The following is a 15676-nucleotide window of genomic DNA, read 5'->3' on the forward strand; positions in this document are numbered from 1 at the left end:
TAGGCAGCCCAACCGGCACGGCGGGGTCTCTGCTCGCGCGGGGTAGCGCCGCCGGACTTCCCCGGGCCCGCGCCACGCGCCGCTACGCCACGCGGCAGCAAGAACAGAACGCGGAGTCGGATTTCGCGGCGATCTTTTTCCCACCTCCCCAGCTTGGCAGCTTCAGCTGGCAACATGGCCGAGCCGGTCTGCCTTGATTCGGTACGGTTCGGCGGGCATTTCAAGGCAAAAAGCGGCGTCCGGTCAAAGTGCCAGCGAGCACGATAGAGGAAGACGAGACGGGTCGAGGCGGCTCCATCGTCGGGACTTCCTCGCAGACGCGGACTGGCGGACGCAGTGCCTTCCGACCCGCCGAGGTGTAGCCAGCCAGCCAGCCAGCCACTGCCCCGCGCCGACCGCCGCTCGCACCTTGTCACGAGACTTGGAGTCAGCGCGACGAGGAACAGAGGAACCGGAGAGCCAAGCAACGCCGCCAACATGCCGCAGGTGAGTTCGGTTCGGTCGAGCCGCACTTTGGATTACGCGGGACGATTGGCGTGGTTCAGCGGCCATTGTTTCCCCGGAGCTGCTCTCGGCGCACAGTGGGCCAGAAGACCGGTGGAGGCGGTCACTCTAGACGCGTTTTGAGCTCCAGAGTCGCTGAATGGGCCTCGAACCGAGCGTGTGACCCCATCAATGAATTGCTCTCCGAACGAGGAATCCATTGGTGGGGTCACACGGTCGGTTCGAGCCCTGCTGAGTAGCGACTCTGGAGCCCAAAACTCGTCTAGGGTTTTGGCCGCCCCCACCGGTCTTCTGGCCCACTGTGCGGCGTCGGTGCGGACGTGTCGGCAGAGTCTACTCGGAGAAGCGGCGGAAATAGGCGACGATCTGGATCGAGATGCGATAAGCGAACATGGGCGTCTGGAAGGGCCGACCGCTGTCGCGGTTTACCGGTGTACTGCTTTACCGTCGTCCGGCGGCCGTGGCGGAAAAGTTGTGCCGTGTGGATTTCAGAGCGACACGGAGCGCTTTGTTTTTCTCGCGGCACGGCCATGGTATGGCCGGGCATGGCGATGGCGGTGACCTTCGAGATGACCGCCAACGATACGCCAACCAGGCGCCAAGAAATGTGCAGCTCGAATCAACTGCACAGGGCTCCCTGAATCCGCACACAATGTTCCGTCGCTCTGTCTCTCCCGCACTCAGCAGCACCCCGTGAGTGCGAGAGACAGAGAAGATGGTCGGGCAGTGCTGCGCAGTGCTGCCAACCTTGACCCCGCTAAAGCAGCTAAAGCCTCCTCTCCACTCCAGGTGTGGCAGATCGTGCTGTGCGTGGCCCTTCTGCGAGGGACCGCGTTCGCGGCGGACTTCACCGCCGGCCAGGTGAGCCCTCTGTCCTCTCTCGCGCGCGCGCCCGGCAATCAGGCGCAATTACAGCCGTGTTAATGGGCGCGCGATAGAGAGAGAGACGCACAACACGCATCGACTCAGTCATCTAACACTCCACCCTCCAGCTGTAAACTTGTCCTGTGGCAGGCCGAGGTGGCGCGTGAGGGTCTGCAGGAGGCCCTGGACAAGACCCTGACCAAGTTCAGTACGGTGGAGGACCTGGACCTGCCGCCGTACATCCGACAGACGGTGCGCACCACGCTGGGCATCAGCGTGGAGACCGTGAAGCAGGCCACGCACATCAAGCTGAGCGGGCTGACCTCGCTGCACCGCGGCGGCGCCCTGGGACTGGACCCACTGGTGTCCGGCAAGACCGTCTCCTTCACGCTGCCCCTGCAGATCGACCAGCCCAAGCTCACGTAAGGCACCAGTCGGCACTACTTTCAGAGTGCGGGACCCGGGCGAACCGGACGCCAGCCGGACCATTCCGCGAGCGTTTTCGCCACTCTGTCTCTGTCGCACATGTGCGGCGTGCCGCAGGGGTGCGAGGGAGACAGCGCGACGAAAAATTCCGTCTGCAGGTGCGATGGGGCGGAGCACGGCTGCGGACCGCTCGTCGCCGCGACCCCGGCGGCATGCCCCGCCTCGAGCTAGCCTCCACTCGGCCTGTTCGTGTTTACATGGGCGGCGCGGCCCATAAATAAGAATCGGCCCACAACTGGCCCACCCGCGAATCCGAGGTGTGCTGCGGGATTTATGTTTCTCAGGAAATGAATTTCGGTTGCAGCGGCGAGTTCACGCGCACCGTGGCCGGCGTGGGCCCCTCCGGCAACTTCACCACCACCATCGGCGTGCTGCGGCTCGAGGCGGAGGGCTTGGCGACCGTGAGCCCCGAGGCGTGCTCCTTCAACTTCACGTCCGTCAAGGACGTCGAGGTGAGCGGGGTGGACACCACGATGGAAGGCGCCACCGTGGCCTTCAACGCCCTGCTCGCCTCCAAGGTGACGGAGGCCATCAACGAGAAGAAGCTCGGCGTCGGCGAGCCCCTGTCCCGGTTCGTGCTGACCCAGCTGCAGCTCGGCGACGGCGTCTGCACCTCCAACGTGCGCGACCGCCTCAAGACCGTGCCCGCGGCGGCCGCCTGAAGCTGAGCCAGCCACGCCGCGCCACGCTCCGTCAAGTTCTTTGTTTCGCGCCAGTCTGTTTCCAAGTATTAACGCTTCCCTTCCGCACCATCACATTGTACTCACTAACCATTAACCGACAATAAACTCGTCCCAATCACCCAAAAATGCTGATTTGTCGCCCTCAGTTCCCCCAGGTCGCGCGTGCGCTGCACCGGGTCGTGCAAGCGCACGGCGACCGCTTTTTGTTTGCTCTCTCTCTAATTTTAGTCTTAATTGGAGGCCGGGCTGCTTGCCGCTTCCCACCCGTCGCATCGCTCTGGCCGTGCTCCGGCGCAACGGCGACGTCCTTCCCCCTTTCCACCCGGTCGCCTCCTGGCAGATTGTCGCTCAATTTTCCAGCCAGCGCGCAAACGCGCTAACGCCCAGCGACCCGCGCGGTAAACACCGTGCTGGTGTTTTTCCAGGGCCGGCACGCCGTGGCACGGGCCAGTTTGGATGCGACGCGTCGCGATCCGAAGGCCCGTTCCCAGGACCGTCCTGCGGGACTGTAGACATGACAACATTTCCAGGGGACCGTCCTGGCAGACGTGACCGCGTGGACCGTCCCCTGGAAACGATCTCTCGGATTCAAACTGGCTCGTTCCTATACTCGATGAATGACTGATTTTTACCGTGGATCCAACGGCCTGCTCCATATACCTCATCACATATACACCACCGCTTACAGTTACACTCTCGCGCACACACACACACACACACACACGCGCGCGCGCGCCACGCTCACACACGTACACAAATGCCCCGTGTCCGGTCGGTCTTGCGTAAACAGTTCTTCGGCGCGGCGGAGCTCTGTAGTAATAGTAATTAGGCGGAAGTCTAGTCCGGGAGGGGGAAGTGGGAAGGGGAGAGGGGGGGGTTCCCCCGCGGGCTAGAGGGAGGGTGGCCGGCCCGGCCGCCGTGATCGCCGCGTATTGCCGGTATGACGGTGGCACGCACACACACAGACACACACACACATGCACACACCGCAATGCAGCAATTCCAGCAATGGAGCGTGTTTCTTCCAATCCGTATCGTGGCGAGTGCGGTTTCGGCCTTTCGGGCCTTTCGGCCGGTAAGCCTTTTTCGACTGCGTCATGGCAACTTTTGTTCCCATTCCCCTCGGAAAGCCAGCCGACCCAGCCAGCCGGCCAGCCAGCCGGCCAGCCAGCCGGTGGCACCCAGGGGGGGAGGGGGGGGGGAGGGGCGCTCCTTATGCGGAATATGCCCGTCATGACCATCGCCGTCACCACCACCACCACCATCAAAATCACCATGACCATGGTGCATGGCGCCGCTGCAAGGCGCTGCAAGGCCTGTGGCTGTTGCCGGATGCGTCGGTCACGAATTATCCGGCCTGGTGGCCGGCATGTGCGTGGCCGCGAAGAGCAGCCAAAAGTCTCCAAGCCGTGAGAGACCCGCGAGAGACCCGCGAGACTCACGAGACCCACGGGACGGACGCAGCAAAGACGGACCAAAACAAACAACCCGGCCTGTCGGGCTGTCGGGCTGTCGGGTCGGTGACTTTGAGAAGCAGATTGACCGCCAAAGCTCGTGTCGCGGCCGCACCTGGGCCCGGGGGGGGATTTCGGGTTCTTGCCACTGCCGCTTCCACATCAGAGCAGTATGAGAAATGCAGTTGGAGAAATATGAGTGGCTCAGAAGGAAAGGCGGAAAAGAACCAGAGCACTGGCGGTGGGGGGGAAAGGGGGAGGGGAGCGGCTGGAGAAAGCCGTAGGATGAGGCGGGGGGTAAAGAGAGGGGAGGGAGGGGAGGGGGGCTCCTGGCGGGCGTGGCGGTGCGGCCGCGGCGCGCGGCGGGGGGCCCTAGTGCCGCGGCGATCGTGGCCAGAGCGTGGCCGCGCTGACGGCCTGGACGGTCTGGACGGGCACGGCTGTGCTCCGCGTCGAGTGTCGTCTGCAAGTGACGTCTGCAAGTGACGTCTGCAAGTGACGTCTACAAGTGACGTCTACAAGTGACGACAACCTGTCGTAGTGTCTACGTTCACCATGGCGCCCGCCAAGGGCCTGAGCGACGACCAGCGCTTCGCGCTCATCAAGGTGGGTGTCGAACGGTGACAATGGAGTCCTGCAGTGCCGCTGCCCGCGTGGTCCGCCACCTCCAGAATCCTGCAGGATCCTCCAGGAACGTCCAGGAACGTCCAGCACTTTCAGGCTTCCCGCCACAACAATGCCGTGACGCCCCGCGCGTGTCGCGCTGTCTCTGTCGCACTCATTGGGCACCCCGTCGGTGTGCGAGGGAGACAGAGCGACAGACCGAGGCGGTCGGACAAAGGAAGGAGTGTTGCACGCTGCCGCACGCTGCGGCACTGATAAGGCGAATCGCTGCCAAAGTCACGCGGGCAAACCTCAGCCTCGCACTGGGTCTTCTTTCCGCGGTGACGCATCGCCGATAAAATGTGGGCCAGTCGGACAAGACGAGCAGCGAGGCGCGGGCGGGCCTTCAGCCCAAATGCCAAATACTGAAAAGAAGAAAGCAAAACGACGGACGGTGCGGACATACGCCGGTGGAGCGGCACGGCACGGACATGCACTCGCTGCACTCGGCGGCCACCTTGCCTTTCATTTCACTGCCGACATTCAGCCATTCAGCCATTCAGGTGCAGGCTGACTCCGCCTCCCCCGCTCTCATGAGAGTCCTTTAGTGGGCCAGAAGACCGGTGGAGGCGTCCAAAACTTCAGACACGTTTTGAGCTCCAGCGTCGCTAAATGGGACTCGAACCGAACGTGCAACCCCACCAATGGATTGCTCTCCGAACGAGGAATCCATTGGTGGGGTCACACATTCGATTCGAGTCCTGCTAAGCGAAGCGACTCTGGAGCTCAAAACGCGTCTAGAGTTTTGGCTGCCGGCGCCGGCCTTCTGATCCACTGTGCGTCCCGTCCGTGCCGTGGAGGATGAGAAGGAGCGACGAGACGTGGTGGCGCCACTGCAGTGCGCTGCAGTGGCGGCGTTGGCCGGGGTGGGTCGTCGCCGTCGTCGCTGACGTCCTCGAGGAAGTGTCCGAAGCACTTCCCCTTTCACCCGTCTCTCCCGGCGTGCGGTGCCGTGCCAGCGGGTAATTATGTTCCGCTGGCAAGTGGAACGAGTGCAGGGCAGGGACACTGCTGCCGGCACGGGACGCTCATAGGCCACAAGCCACACGACACTCGCTACTCCCCCTTCTGTGGGCGACCGGCCAAGGCCTGGACGGGAGGTGTCGCCGTGGTCCCAACGGTGCTTTCGTCGCGCCGTCTCTCTCGCTCGTGGGTCGTCCAGTAGGTCCAGTACGTGCGTGAGAGAGACAGTGCGACGAATCGTTGCTCGACCGCAGCGGCCTGCTGGTCAAGTCCTCAATAGCGCGCAGCGCGCAGCCGCGAAGCTGTAGTGGTGGCTCCAGCTCCTCCAGCGCGTCCAGCACTGCCGCAATGGCCTTTCTAATGCGCCCCCTGCCCGCACAGTGGGCCAGAAGGCCGGTGGAGGCGGCCCAAACTCTAGACGCGTTTTGAGCTCCAGAGTCGCTAAACAGGCCTCGAACCGAACGTGTGACCCCACCAATGGACTCCTCGTTCGGAGAGCAATCCAGTGATGGGGTCACATGTTCGTTTCGAGTCCCATTTAGCGACTCTGGAGTGCAAAAGGCGTCTAGAGTTTTGGCCGCCTCCTCCGGTCTTCTGGCCCACTGTGCGGCCTGCCCATCCGCACAAAACGGGTGCGGAGCGTGGATTGGCGGATTGCGCCACCCGGCCAATCCGGGCGCCTACGACTGTATCGCGCACAGAGTTGCAATTGAAGCCAAGTGCCTCTCCGTCTCTCTCGCAACCTTCCGGGACGCCCCAAGAGTGCGAGAGAGACAGCCAGCCCGTCTAAGCCAGTGTGCTGGCGGCGCTCCGTCTGTCAGACGCGGCCGACACGGCGCGTTGGGATAGGTCAGTACAGCCTTGGGCGGAACTTGGATAGCCTTTCTTTTTTTCCGAACGCCTCAGCCGCACACTTTGCCACTTTGCCGCTTCACCGTCCGTGTCTCGTTAAGTGAACGCCGAAGTGTTCGGAGCGGTAAATAAGTAAAGAACAAAACGCCCACGCGGCCGCGGTGCCGCGGTGCCACAATGGTTTCGGTGGGAGCGACTAGCGACTCGACGCGCATCGCTGCAGCGACGCGGCGCTCACACATGCCATGCCCGTGCCACGCTGAAGGCCGCGCTGCAGGTGAGACTCGGGGGGCTGGCTGTGGGCCTCTGCTGCCTCATTCCGAGAGTCGTTTTCGTCGCGCTTTGTCTCTCTCGCACTCATGGGGCGCTCCCTTTGGGTGCGAGAGAGACAGAGCAACGAAAACGGACTCTCGCAATCAGTCTGCTGGGGCCCAAGTGGTCAAGCAGCAAAGCGGTGAGCCGCAGCAGAGCGATTTACAAGATCGCTTTGTCGCTCTGTCTCTCTCGCGCCCTTTTGGGATATATAGCCCGGCGAGTGCGACGGAGACGGAGTGGCGAAACGATTGTTCTGAATCGCTAAGCAGGTGCGGTCGAGGTGCGGGCCCTCGCGGCCGGGGGCACGGGTGGCCGGGGGCACGGGTGGCCGAGGGCACGGGGGGCCACCAGCACTAGGAACACCAAGCTGTCCGTGCACAGCCCGGGCGCGCAGCAGCGAAGCTCGGCCTAGGAAAGGTAGCATTACACTGTAAAAATTTTAGAAGTCACTTGATGACAATTTCAAGAAGACCCTTTCGGGCCCTGTCGCCGTCATCGTCACCCGCGTCTGCTTTTTCCGCGGCCAGTCCGCGAGGAAGTCGCCAAAAAGTCGTTTGGCTGCACGAGTCCATCCGACAACAACTTGGGTTGTCAGCACGGTAATGCTAAAAAATCTGTATCCTCCCGGACGACGCCACCGGTCTCTGGTCCCAAGCTACGATTCTGGCCTCCTGTTCGCGATTTCCTCCCAAGTTTAGAGTTTCTCTGGCTTCGAGCGTTTCTATGGTACTGTCGGACTCGCTGTCACTCGCAAAAAAAAATTACCACCGCACTGTTGCTAATTTTCGAGTATATAGTAGAAAGCAATGCACGCTCCCATTTTTTTTTGAAGACAGAGCCAGCGAAGACGGCGTTAAAGTTTTAACTGCCGCTTCATTTTTTTTTTCGTCCGGGCGCGCAGGACTTGACTTTATTGCGTACACGTACCAGTGCCATCCAGCACGGTCATTAAGATGTTTTTCCCTTTGCCGGCGACTGCAGCGACTGCAGCGAACCGCCGCCGACGAGTCCGTCGTAATCTGCACCTCTGCAACACTGCTGCACTGCTACAGCGTCCCTCGCCTCGTTAAAAACAAAAACCGCACTGTCCCTAATCGCTCGCGGACGCGCAGTCAAATGCAACCAAGGCACGTGCAGTCAAATGCAACCAAGGCACGCGCCAGATACGTAATCGCACCGAGCGTGAGTCGGTAGCAACTTCAACGTGCTGCTGGTTCCCCTGTCGAAGTGTCACGGGGAGGTTAGGTTCGATCAGGTCAGGTTAGGTCAGGTTGATGGCGCATTTGATCGTTTGTTAGTCTGTGTGTGGTACAGCTGGAGAGTAACCCCTCCCCCTTTCCCCACTCACGTACCTGCTGGGCTGACAGCGAGTCCAGGGCATCGGCCTGATGAATACTCCCCAGCTTCCGCCTAGCGGCAACTTGGCGACTCAAATCAGTCATCTCATGCTGCAAGCCGGCGGATATACTCTACACACATACACACCACACACACACTCACGCGCGCCAAACTCCCAACATAATCCGCGGCCGAACCGAACTATACATCACACTTTGTCAACAACCTTATGCGGCGATTTCTGACGCAACGACTCAGCCGGGCGCGATAATGACAGGTATTGGCTAATAGGAGGCGAAAAGGTTGGCGATATGCATCTCTCTCTCTCTCTCTCTCTCTCTCTCTCTCTCTCTCTCTCTCTCTCTCTCTCTCTCACTCTCACACGCTGGGCTTGTCCGCCCACTCACACGCCTACCAGTGTCAAGGAGGTAAAACACCACAGTCGTGCGGTTCCCAACAAGGATTCCAGTCAGAGTCCCAGGAGTCCATTCATAACCGACGATTCCCATAGTGGATAACCCATCACTCTCACTTCGACGTCGAAAAAAACAGTAAAACACACACACACACACTCGTCCGTGCACGCAGACTCCAGCCAGGCCGCACGGAGCAAGACGCGGCGAGACGTGCAGCGCCCGCCGCGCCAGCAGTGGACCTAACGCAAGTTTTCTCCCCAAGTGACTACTGGCCGTTGGCTGCCGTTGGCGCGCTGGCCGGGCCGCGCTGGCCGGGCCCGCCAAGGAAAGGTGCAGCCGAGCGCTCTGTAATTCTACAGCGCGCACTTGAAACCCGTTCCCCGCGCCCTGCAGGCCTGCAGGCTCACAGTCGCTGTCTCTCTCGCACTCGCGGGGCGCGCCGTACGGCCGCACGGGTGCGAGAGAGACAGCCGCCGGTCGCGCCGTCGTGCCCCGTGGGGATGCAGCGGGCGCGGGCGGACCCCGAACGGAGCGCCGTCGCTCTGCCTCTCTCGCTCCCCTTCGCTCCCCTTCGAGACGCCGCATGCGCGCGAGAGAGGGAGACAGTGAGCCTACCGCCGCGCGCTGCGCTGTGTTGCGCGCGCTGCACAGTGGGCCAGAAGACCGGCGGAGGCGGCCAAAACTCTAGACGCGTTTTGAGCTCCAGAGTCGCTAAACAGGACTCGAACTGAACGTGTGACCCCACCAATGGATTCCTCGTTCGGAGAGCAATCCGTTGGTGGGGTCACACGTTCGATTCGAGTCTCATTTAGCGACTCTGGAGCTCAAAACGCGTCTAGAGTTGTGGCCGCCTCCGCCGGTCTTCTGGCCCACTGTGCGCTGCTGCGCTGGTCATGTCTGCGGCGTTAATACATTTCCTGCTGGAAAGGCTGCGGTTTTGTTCCTAATGCGGGGGTGCGAGCCGAGCTGGCCTCCATCTTGCCGGCGAGGCGGAGTGCCGGGGCGCCCTGCCCGCACTGCCCTGCACCGGCCGGCACGTCCAGGGCGGCGGCGCAGTTTGATGACGTGCTGCATGTCGTTCAACAGGTTAACCTACTCTAGAGGCACCTCGCATAAGTACAAGTTGCGTCATTGGAGCCGCCTTCCCTCATCATCATCAGCGCCTTCTAGGCTTCAGCCATGAGCAAGCCTTCAGCGTTTGAGCGAGCCACTGCAACAAACATGAGGCGCTGACCCTTTCCTTGTTCGCCCAAGAAACCTTAGAGCTCAGTGGCGCCTTCATGGACACCTGTTACACCGGGAGCTTGGTCACGCCACAATGACCCACGGGCCTCCCGCGCTCCATTTCTAGCAATGTAAACACCAAAGCACCTCCATTCACTCCAACTCTTCCTTTCTTTCCCCAGTTCCGGCGCAGCATGGCCGACGTGCTGCAGCCCCACCACGACGACCACTACCTGCTGCGCTGGCTGCGAGGTGAGCGCGCCAAAGTTCCACGTTCGATCCCCGGCGCCGCGGCGTTTTCTACAAGCGGCTAACCTCCAACGTTTTTCGGTTTCAGCTCGGAACTGGGACGCGGCCGCGGCCGAGAAGATGATGCGAGATGTAAGTCTGGCTTTCGAAGATGCTTTCGTCGCGTCGTCTGCTTTCCGCCTAAAATCATTCAAATCAAGTTTTTAAACCCCATTGACAGTCAGAACTACACTACAAACCTAACTGTCTACTAAGTACACACTTACAAATGCATGCTTGCAAGTACACACTTACAAACGCATGCTTGACGCATGGAGTTATACGGCGTCAAGCATGCGTTTGTAAGTGTGTACTTGCAAGCATGCATTTGTAAGTGTGTACTTGGCCAAGCATGCGTTTGTAAGTGTGTACTTGCAAGCATGCATTTGTAAGTGTGTACTTGGCCAAGCATGCGTTTGTAAGTGTGTACTTGCAAGCATGCCTTTGTAAGTGTGTACTTAGTAGACAGTTAGGTTTGCAGTGTAGTTGCATAAACGGTGTTGGCTGGTGCAAATAAACAAAGTCGTGGAAACACGCGCGCTTTGTGTTTTCGATGAATGTTCATCCCGCTCGCGGTCGGGATTGGCTGCCCACGTGACCGGCACTGTAAGGGAGCCTCCGCCCCGCGCCCCGTCCACGCCGCGGAGCCGCGGAACGTGTTCGTTCGGCAAATTGGCCTCAAGTCGTAACTCGGTTAGCGAATCGGAAAGAAATAGACTATCAAGAATAACCGGTTCGGTCCGCGCTTCTGCCGAAGCGCCTGCGACGCGGCGGGTAGGCAACCACTCGGCCGCGTCGCACCGGTGCGTTCGGGCCTTCGGGTTGCCTACCCGCCGCTTTGCAGGCGCCAGGGCCTGCGCAGGCCCACACCCAAAAAAATGGTTTCTTAATTTTTGATTTTCTTGGTTTTTTGTAAGAAAAATAATCTTCACACAAGAAAAATTTTCTTTATTCAAGAAAAAAAATGGATTAAGAAAAGTTTTCTTGCAAAAACCAAGAAAAGTTAAATTTTTCTTGATCAAAGAAGTCATTTTTTTGGGTGCACCGACCGCGCCCGTTCCGCGAAAGCGATTTCGAACTCCGACCGATGGACCTAGTCCACCTGCATTGTGTTTGCCGTCTGCCCGCAGTCCCTGCGATGGCGGGAGAAGTACCAGGTGGACGCCCTGCTGGAGTGGCAGCCGCCCGAAGTGCTGGACAAGTACTACCCGAGCGGGCTGTCGGGCTACGACGCGGAGGGGTCGCCCGTGGTCGTGGTGCCGTTCGCCGGCCTCGACATCTTCGGCATCCTCAACTCCGTATCCAAGCGCGAGTTCATCCAGATGACGGTGAAGCAGATGGAGACCTACTTGTTCCTGGGCAGGCAGCAGGCCAAGCAGCACGGCGAGGGCGCCCTCGGCGTCGTCACCATCATCGACATGGCCAACTTCAACCTGCGCCAGTGGGCCTGGAGACCAGGTTCGTCCGTTTTTGTAATGAGCTTTTTAACATTCTGTGCGAGCCATTTTGCGCCATTCCTGCGTAATTTCGATCGGAAAGCTTTTTTTTCCTTCTGAAATTGCGCCACTCTTTCAAATTGGTTTCTCTTTCGTGCAGCCGGTGATGTCGTCGTTAGTCTACTGCAAATGTATGAAGCAAACTACCCGGAGATCCTGAAGAACTGCTATATCATTAACGGTGGGTACCCGGCGGCTCGCCCGGCGGCGTGCAGGAAACAGTGCGCTGCCGGCTGTTTGTATACTTGTAATTGGATTTGCGTGGACGAACCTTTCACTCGGCAAACTCCCGGCAAAAACCGCAGAACACGGCCATTCTCGCTGCTCTCGTTAAAGCGTTGCTCAATGCCGTCGCCTTGTGCGCAGCTCCGCGAGTGTTCTCCATCGCCTGGTCGGTGGTCAAGAACTTCCTCAACGACTACACCCAGAGCAAGATCCACATCTACAAGGCGGACCCGGCCAAGTGGCAGGCCAGCCTGCTGCAGAACATCCCCGCGGACCAGCTGCCGCGCTACTTCGGCGGCACCATGGAGGACGCCTCCGGGGACGCGCACTGCTCCGCCAAGGTACGCCCAAGCCCCGCCCAAGCCCCGCGAGCGGAAACCAGTGCACAGTGGGCCCAGAAGACCGGCGCAAGCGGCCAAAATTCCAGACGCGTTTTGAGCTCCAGAGTCGCTAAATGGGACTCGAACCGGACGTGTGACCCCACCAATGGATTCCCCGTTCGGAGAGCAATCTATTGGTGGGGTCACAGGTTCGGTTCGAGTCCCATTTAGCGACTCTGGAGCTCAAAACGTGTCCGGGATTTTGGCCGCCCCCACCGGTCTTCTCTTCTCGCCCACTGTGCAGCGTCGCCACAAAAATGGTTCATGATGCACCAGGGCTGTAAGGGTTGCCAATCTGAGCCTGCTGTTACGCAACGTCTCGAGAGCACCTAGATATTGCCTGGCAGGCTGGCTGACAGGTTGGCAACCACATCTCCGACTCTGGAGCATCGCGGGAGGGTGAATTTATACTGACGTCTCCCCCTTCGCCTTGCAGATCAAGCAGGGCGGGAAAGTGCCCAAGGAGTACTTCCAGAAGCAGGACGTCGAGCGGCGCAACGACCAGAGCACCGTGGAGACGGCCGTCGTCAAGAAGGGCGGCAAGCTCAAGTTGGACTACATCGCGGCGCAAACCGGCACCTTCCTCAAGTCAGTGTTGTCACCATTAGCTGTCTGTCTGTCTGTCTGTCTGTCTGCCCGTCTGTCTGTCTGTCTGTCTGCCCGTCTGTCTGTCTGCCCGTCTGTCTGTCTGTCTGTCTGGCCGCTGCCGCGTCCACGTGACCCATTGGCCGCTTGGTTCTAACTTGGTTCCCTCCAGGTGGGAGTTCCGCACCGAGGGCCACGACATCCGCTTCTCCGTGACGATGAAGGACGCGGACGGCAACTGCAGCACGCTGGTGCCGCTCAAGCGCGTCGGCTCCCACGAGGCCGAGGAGGTGGGCTTCATCACCTGCCCGGCGCCGGGGACGTGTAAGTGCGGTCTGGTACAGTCGCTCTCCAAAGGAACGAGCCCGGCGATACCCCACGCGCAAAGGGACTGCCCCCGCAGACGGCCGCGGAAGTCCCTTCGGCGCGGAGTATCGCCTTGGCGTGCGCGTTGGCGTGGTCCACTCCCCCGGCTAACCGCTCTCTCCTCCTCGCAGACACGGTGGTGTTCGACAACACGTACAGCTACCTGCGGAGCAAGAAGCTGCACTACTCCATCGGCATGGCCCCGCCGCTGTCGTGCGACGGCGAGGACGGCGACGACGGCGTCGAGGACACGCGCTTCAGGGGCGAGCTCAGCGACGCGCGGCTCGTGCAGACGGCGGGCTGACACCTGGCCACGCTGCTCGCCGTCCTGGCCGTGATGGCGGCGGGGGCGGCGGGCTGCCGGGCGCGAGGCGGCAGGACCGTCCTCTTCTTCATGTAGTCACCACAGCCCTCGGTAGAAAACGCCCCGGCGGTACTCCGTGCCCAAGTGACTTTCAATGCTGGTCTCTTGCGCAAGGGGTACAGACGGGGTCATTTCGTGTGCGGCTATTGGTACTCAATTACCACCAACGAATCGAGCGATCGCCACCCCACGCGCGGGAAACTCCTTCAGAAGAGCGCCTTGCACGGGGCGTAGAGGACTCGTTTCGAGTGTCCGTGGTAGTGCTTCCACTCACTCACTTCGTCAATACCCCACCCCCGAAAGCCCCTCGTGCTGGGAGTAGTGACGAGTCGACTCTTTTGTCGTCGTTGTGATAGTAACTAACTGTAACTGGGGAGTAGCAATGCTTACGCGCTTGCAGGGCGTCATGACGTCAGCGTGACGTCATCGCGCTCCCAGGCGCAGGGAAGCCCGCAAAGGAGGTCAGTCCCGCCTGCATGCAGACTGATTCCGAGGATCGTTTTCGTCGCTCTGTCTCTCTCGCACCCATCGGGAACGCCCCTCGCCCCATGAGTGCGAGAGAGAGAGCGACGAAAACGTCTGAGGGCGCCCTCGCCCTGCGACGCCCTGTGTTAGGGAATGCCAACGCCAACGGAGTGCATCGACATCCGGCCGTTGCATCGCAGGACTTTTACTTTCGCCTCCAGAGACTTGAACGAGGGATGCCTGCCACGGGCGCCGCTGGGCTCATACTCATCTGTGCTGTTCAGCTTGGGCGATACGGCTTTCGTTCCTTTTTTGTTGTTGCTCAAAACAATCGCGATTGAGTTGATTTATGTTTCAATACGTGTACCTGCAGAGACTGAACTTACAGCCAAAAACATGACCGTGAGAGTATCGGCCGCGCGAAGCATGGAGACATATTGTCATTGTCTCTATGGAGGCAGGATGCCGCATGCCGCCCAGATTCTGAATGGTCGGTTCAACATTGTTTCAGTGGCTAGCGAATAGAGGCATTTCCTCTGCCACTTAGATTAGTGCAATTTTGTAAGCTTCTACATGTAAAATGCGAGTTTCCTTTGGTTTCCTGTTGTGGTGGAGAAAGAGAAAAGACTACTATTGATCAGTGAACATAATTTTATTTTTATGACCGAAAGAGTCACAGACCAGCTCAATTTCATAAAGTGATAATCAGAGGGATAATAAAATGCTATATTCAGTATTACATACTTGTACAAAACCAGTGTGTAACTAGACATAGATAAATGTGATAATTAATTAAAAATACACATGTAAAAAAACCCTGTAATTCTAGTTCTTTCCTTTCAATTATTTCAGAAACAGACACACAAAGACATTACCAGTAATCACAATATACATTTTCATAGACAAAGACCAGCTGCAGTTCAAAGCAGTCTAGTTTGAAATAAATTCAAGAACTTTTTTTTCATCGGCACAGTCCTCTTCAAGTAATTTGCGAGATGTTCCCCACTGCATTAAAGTTGGAATACAAGTCAGCTTCAAACGGGAGTCAGTTCTGAAGGGACAGCCAGGGTCTCGCCACCTTCAGAAGAAGCGGAATAGATAAAATTGGGTGGAAAAGATCTAGAAAACAGGGGGAGCTAATACTTACTCTGCTTTCTCTCCGACAGATACATGAAGAAAATGGGCATCTCCAGGCGCACTTGTCTTCATAACTTTCTCCACGACTGGTTCAGCTAGATAACACAAACAATTACATTGATTCCTTTAAAAATTACATGGAACGGCCGAACATTAGGTGAACTTTGAACTTTGCACATACCTTTGACACAGTCTGGACACCAACTTTTACCAGAGCTGTCATGAGCACCATAAAATTCAGCAAACACTGGTACCTTTAAGTCTGCCAAAGAAGCTATTACATTCTCAAAATCTTGAAAATTTTTAACTTCGTGAATCTGCGCCATCGTCGACTGACAGGTGAATGAGGTAAAATGAGTGGAGAGAGAGATGAACAGCAAGCCACTACGCCCCCCGAGCGATTATCAGCTGATCTGAAGTTGAAGTTAGTTTGGAAGTTGAATGGGTTGAATGGATGGATTTAAGGTTATTCTCCTCCTCCCGTGAGTTTAGTAGGCCTCTCTGCCTGTTTCTTATGGGCAGCCCTACTCCTCTCTCGGCGGTTCCACTGTACTGCGCCGGTGAGCCGGCTTGGTCATTTAAATCTGACCAGCTGAACTTCTTTCTCT

At 58.7% G+C, this 15676-nt stretch overlaps 3 protein-coding genes across 3 annotated transcripts; 2 read left to right on the top strand and 1 right to left on the bottom strand.

The window, feature by feature from the left end:
• Nucleotides 1–216: 216 nt before the first annotated feature.
• LOC117651578 lies at nucleotides 217–2663 on the top strand. Its single transcript, XM_034395714.1, has 4 exons — nucleotides 217–486; nucleotides 1294–1365; nucleotides 1519–1790; nucleotides 2159–2663. The coding sequence occupies exons 1-4, from the start codon at nucleotides 478–480 to the stop codon at nucleotides 2514–2516; spliced, it is 711 nt and encodes a 236-aa protein (XP_034251605.1). The 5' UTR covers nucleotides 217–477; the 3' UTR covers nucleotides 2517–2663.
• A 1713-nt stretch (nucleotides 2664–4376) lies between these two features.
• LOC117651849 (SEC14-like protein 2) lies at nucleotides 4377–14754 on the top strand. Its single transcript, XM_034396282.1, has 9 exons — nucleotides 4377–4597; nucleotides 9945–10014; nucleotides 10100–10143; nucleotides 11181–11508; nucleotides 11647–11727; nucleotides 11913–12112; nucleotides 12588–12739; nucleotides 12909–13060; nucleotides 13234–14754. The coding sequence occupies exons 1-9, from the start codon at nucleotides 4547–4549 to the stop codon at nucleotides 13404–13406; spliced, it is 1251 nt and encodes a 416-aa protein (XP_034252173.1). The 5' UTR covers nucleotides 4377–4546; the 3' UTR covers nucleotides 13407–14754.
• LOC117651852 (thioredoxin domain-containing protein 17-like) lies at nucleotides 14569–15608 on the bottom strand. Its single transcript, XM_034396293.1, has 3 exons — nucleotides 15250–15608; nucleotides 15079–15163; nucleotides 14569–15009 (listed from the first exon to the last, which is right to left on the bottom strand). The coding sequence occupies exons 1-3, from the start codon at nucleotides 15392–15394 to the stop codon at nucleotides 14862–14864; spliced, it is 378 nt and encodes a 125-aa protein (XP_034252184.1). The 5' UTR covers nucleotides 15395–15608; the 3' UTR covers nucleotides 14569–14861.
• Nucleotides 15609–15676: the final 68 nt, after the last annotated feature.

The sequence above is a fragment of the Thrips palmi genome, unplaced genomic scaffold (genome assembly GCF_012932325.1).
Source record: "Thrips palmi isolate BJ-2018 unplaced genomic scaffold, TpBJ-2018v1 HiC_scaffold_6, whole genome shotgun sequence".
Taxonomy (NCBI): domain Eukaryota; kingdom Metazoa; phylum Arthropoda; class Insecta; order Thysanoptera; family Thripidae; genus Thrips; species Thrips palmi.